The 2,380-nt window shown below is 64.4% G+C and overlaps 1 protein-coding gene across 1 annotated transcript; it reads right to left on the bottom strand.

Moving 5' to 3' along the window:
- CHLRE_27g757447v5 (uncharacterized protein) lies at positions 1–945 on the bottom strand. The gene is made up of 2 exons (XM_043072989.1): positions 428–945; positions 1–288 (listed from the first exon to the last, which is right to left on the bottom strand). The coding sequence occupies exons 1-2, from the start codon at positions 873–875 to the stop codon at positions 209–211; spliced, it is 528 nt and encodes a 175-aa protein (XP_042914090.1). The 5' UTR covers positions 876–945; the 3' UTR covers positions 1–208.
- Between the last annotated feature and the right edge of the window lie 1,435 nt (positions 946–2,380).

The following is a 2,380-nucleotide window of genomic DNA, read 5'->3' as shown; positions in this document are numbered from 1 at the left end:
CCAGACCTAACCCAAGCACCAACCTACACCACAGCCTAACCGCAAGAACCACCACCACCGCGCGCCAGAAACGAAACACCAGCGCTACGCACTCGCCCCGCCCAAACCCACCCACCCCACAAGTCGGTTGCTTAAGCAACACCCCAGGAGAACCGGCAGAGGAGACACAAGCAGAGAACTAAACGGGCCAGATGTGGCGCTGACTAATTTAAGCGGGCTCCAGCCCGCTGCAAGACGCGCTGTGCAGGAAGTCCCACAGCCGCCCAGGCGCTGCGACGCCAGCCAGAGCTAAACACATGGGCGCCAGATAAGCTGATGTCGATAAACACCACGCCAGCGCCTGGAAGAACCGCCGCCCAAAAGGAAACCTAGGGGGCCTGCACAGGTGATGCAAGCGTCAGCCGCAAGTTCAACTTCGGTGACCCACCCTGAACCTCCTCCACTTCACAAAGCGCGCCACCCGCCGACCAGATGGCAACAAAGTGCTCCAGCTTAGCCGCCTTGAGCTGAGCGGTGAGAAGCTGAGTGGGCAGAGCCGACAGGGTTTGAGGGGTTAGCGTGGCGGCAGTGAAACGCAGCTGCATCACCCTGCGCAGCTCGCTGACAACCTCCCGAACCACATGCTCCGACGTCTGCTTAGCAGGCTCGCGGGACCAGTACGCACACCAGACGGCGTACAAGAAGGTGGCCCGCAAAGTGCTCCACAGCAGCGCGCCCGCCCCCCGCGGGCCTGAGGCCCACATACCCATGCGGTCCCCCAGCATGAAGCCCGCGTCCGTCACTGGCGGCGCCGCTGCCTGGGGCGCAACGCAGGCCCACAGCTGCTGCAGCCACGTCCTCGCCTGCGCATAAGCTTTTTTTTTTTGAGGAATCATCCTTACAAGGTTGAACAGGGGCAGACGCGCTGCCCCCCTGCTGCCTGAAAGCAGCCTGGTCCCCGAGACCAGAACCCTGACAGGGCAAGAAGAGAAGAAAAGAGAAGAAAAACAGAAAACAAACACCTCGAAAACCGCCACCAACCACCCCCATCCATCCCACCCCACCCCACCCCGACCCGGCAGACAGAGCAGGAGGCTGGCCCCCCCGCCCCCCGGGAGGGGTAGCAAAAAAAACACCGCCAGACCTAACCCAAGCACCAACCTACATCACAGCCTAACCGCAAGAACCACCACCACCGCGCGCCAGAAAACGAAACACCAGCGCTACGCACTCGCCCCGCCCAAACCCACCCCACCCCCACAAGTCGGTTGCTTAAGCAACACCCCAGGAGAACCGGCAGAGGAGACACAAGCAGAAGACTAAATGGGCCAGATGTGGCGCTGACTAAGTGGGCTCCAGTCCGCTGCAAGACGCGCTGTGCAGGAAGTCCCACAGCCGCCCAGGCGCTGCGACGCCAGCCAGAGCTAAAACACATGGGCGCCAGATAAGCTGATGACGATAGTACACCACGCCAGCGCTTGGAAAGAAACGCCACCCAAAAGGAAACCTAGGGGGCCTGCACAGGTGATGCAAGCGTCAGCCGCAAGTTCAACTTCGGTGACCCACCCTGAACCTCCTCCACTTCACAAAGCGCGCCACCCGCCGTCCAGATGGCAACAAAGTGCTCCAGCTTAGCCGCCTTGAGCTGTGCGGTGAGAAGCTGAGTGGGCAGAGCCGACAGGGTTTCAGGGGTTAGCGTGGCGGCAGTGAAGCGCAGCCGCATCACCCTGCGCAGCTCGCTGACTACCTCCCGAACCACATGCTCCGACGTCTGCTTAGCAGGCTCACGGGACCAGTACGCACACCAGACGGCGTACAAGAAAGTGGCCCGCAAAGTGCTCCACAGCAGCGCGCCCGCCCCCCGCGGGCCTGAGGTCCACACACCCATGCGGTCCCCCAGCATGAAGCCCGCGTCCGTCACTGGCGGCGCCGCTGCCTGGGGCTCAACGCAGGCCCACAGCTGCTGCAGCCACGTCCTCGCCTGCGCATAAGCTGGACACTCCAGGAAGATGTGCGTCAGGCTGGCCCACGCCCGCGGGCCAGGTGGCCCGCAGGCGGGGTGAGGACAGTGCGCCCCCAACCCCCCGCACCCCGTGGTCACCCGTGGCCGAATGCCCTTGCCCGCCCTGTACAGCCCGCAAGGCAGGTAAGCATGTTGCATCCGGTACACCAGCACCTTTGCCCCCCGACTGGCGTGGCTGTCCCACAGCCTCTGCCACGTACCCCGCAGAAGGGACGCATCCGGGGGCAGCATGCGAGGGTCGCCCTCCACCGCCGCCGCTGCTGCCGCCGCCGCCGTGGCAGGCCCAGTGCTAGGTCCCGCCCCGCCCGCCGCCTGCTCCTGCAGCCGCGCGGAGCGCCGCGGCCCCTCACCCGAGTGCTGGGACGGGGACGCATACGA

The sequence above is a fragment of the Chlamydomonas reinhardtii genome (genome assembly GCF_000002595.2).
Source record: "Chlamydomonas reinhardtii strain CC-503 cw92 mt+ unplaced genomic scaffold scaffold_27, whole genome shotgun sequence".
Lineage (NCBI taxonomy): Eukaryota > Viridiplantae > Chlorophyta > Chlorophyceae > Chlamydomonadales > Chlamydomonadaceae > Chlamydomonas > Chlamydomonas reinhardtii.
The sequence above is the reverse complement of the archived record's forward strand: the minus strand, read 5'-3'. Positions and strand labels throughout refer to the sequence as shown.

What these genes read in the sequence shown, in the direction of transcription:
- CHLRE_27g757447v5 (XM_043072989.1), bottom strand. Translation starts at nt 875, where the DNA reads ATGATTCCTCAAAAAAAAAAAGCTTATGCGCAGGCGAGGACGTGGCTG. An exon ending in TGAAGTGGAGGAGGTTCAGG is followed by an intron (nt 289 to 427) that starts GTGGGTCACCGA and finishes CCATGTGTTTAG; the next exon opens with CTCTGGCTGGCGTCGCAGCG.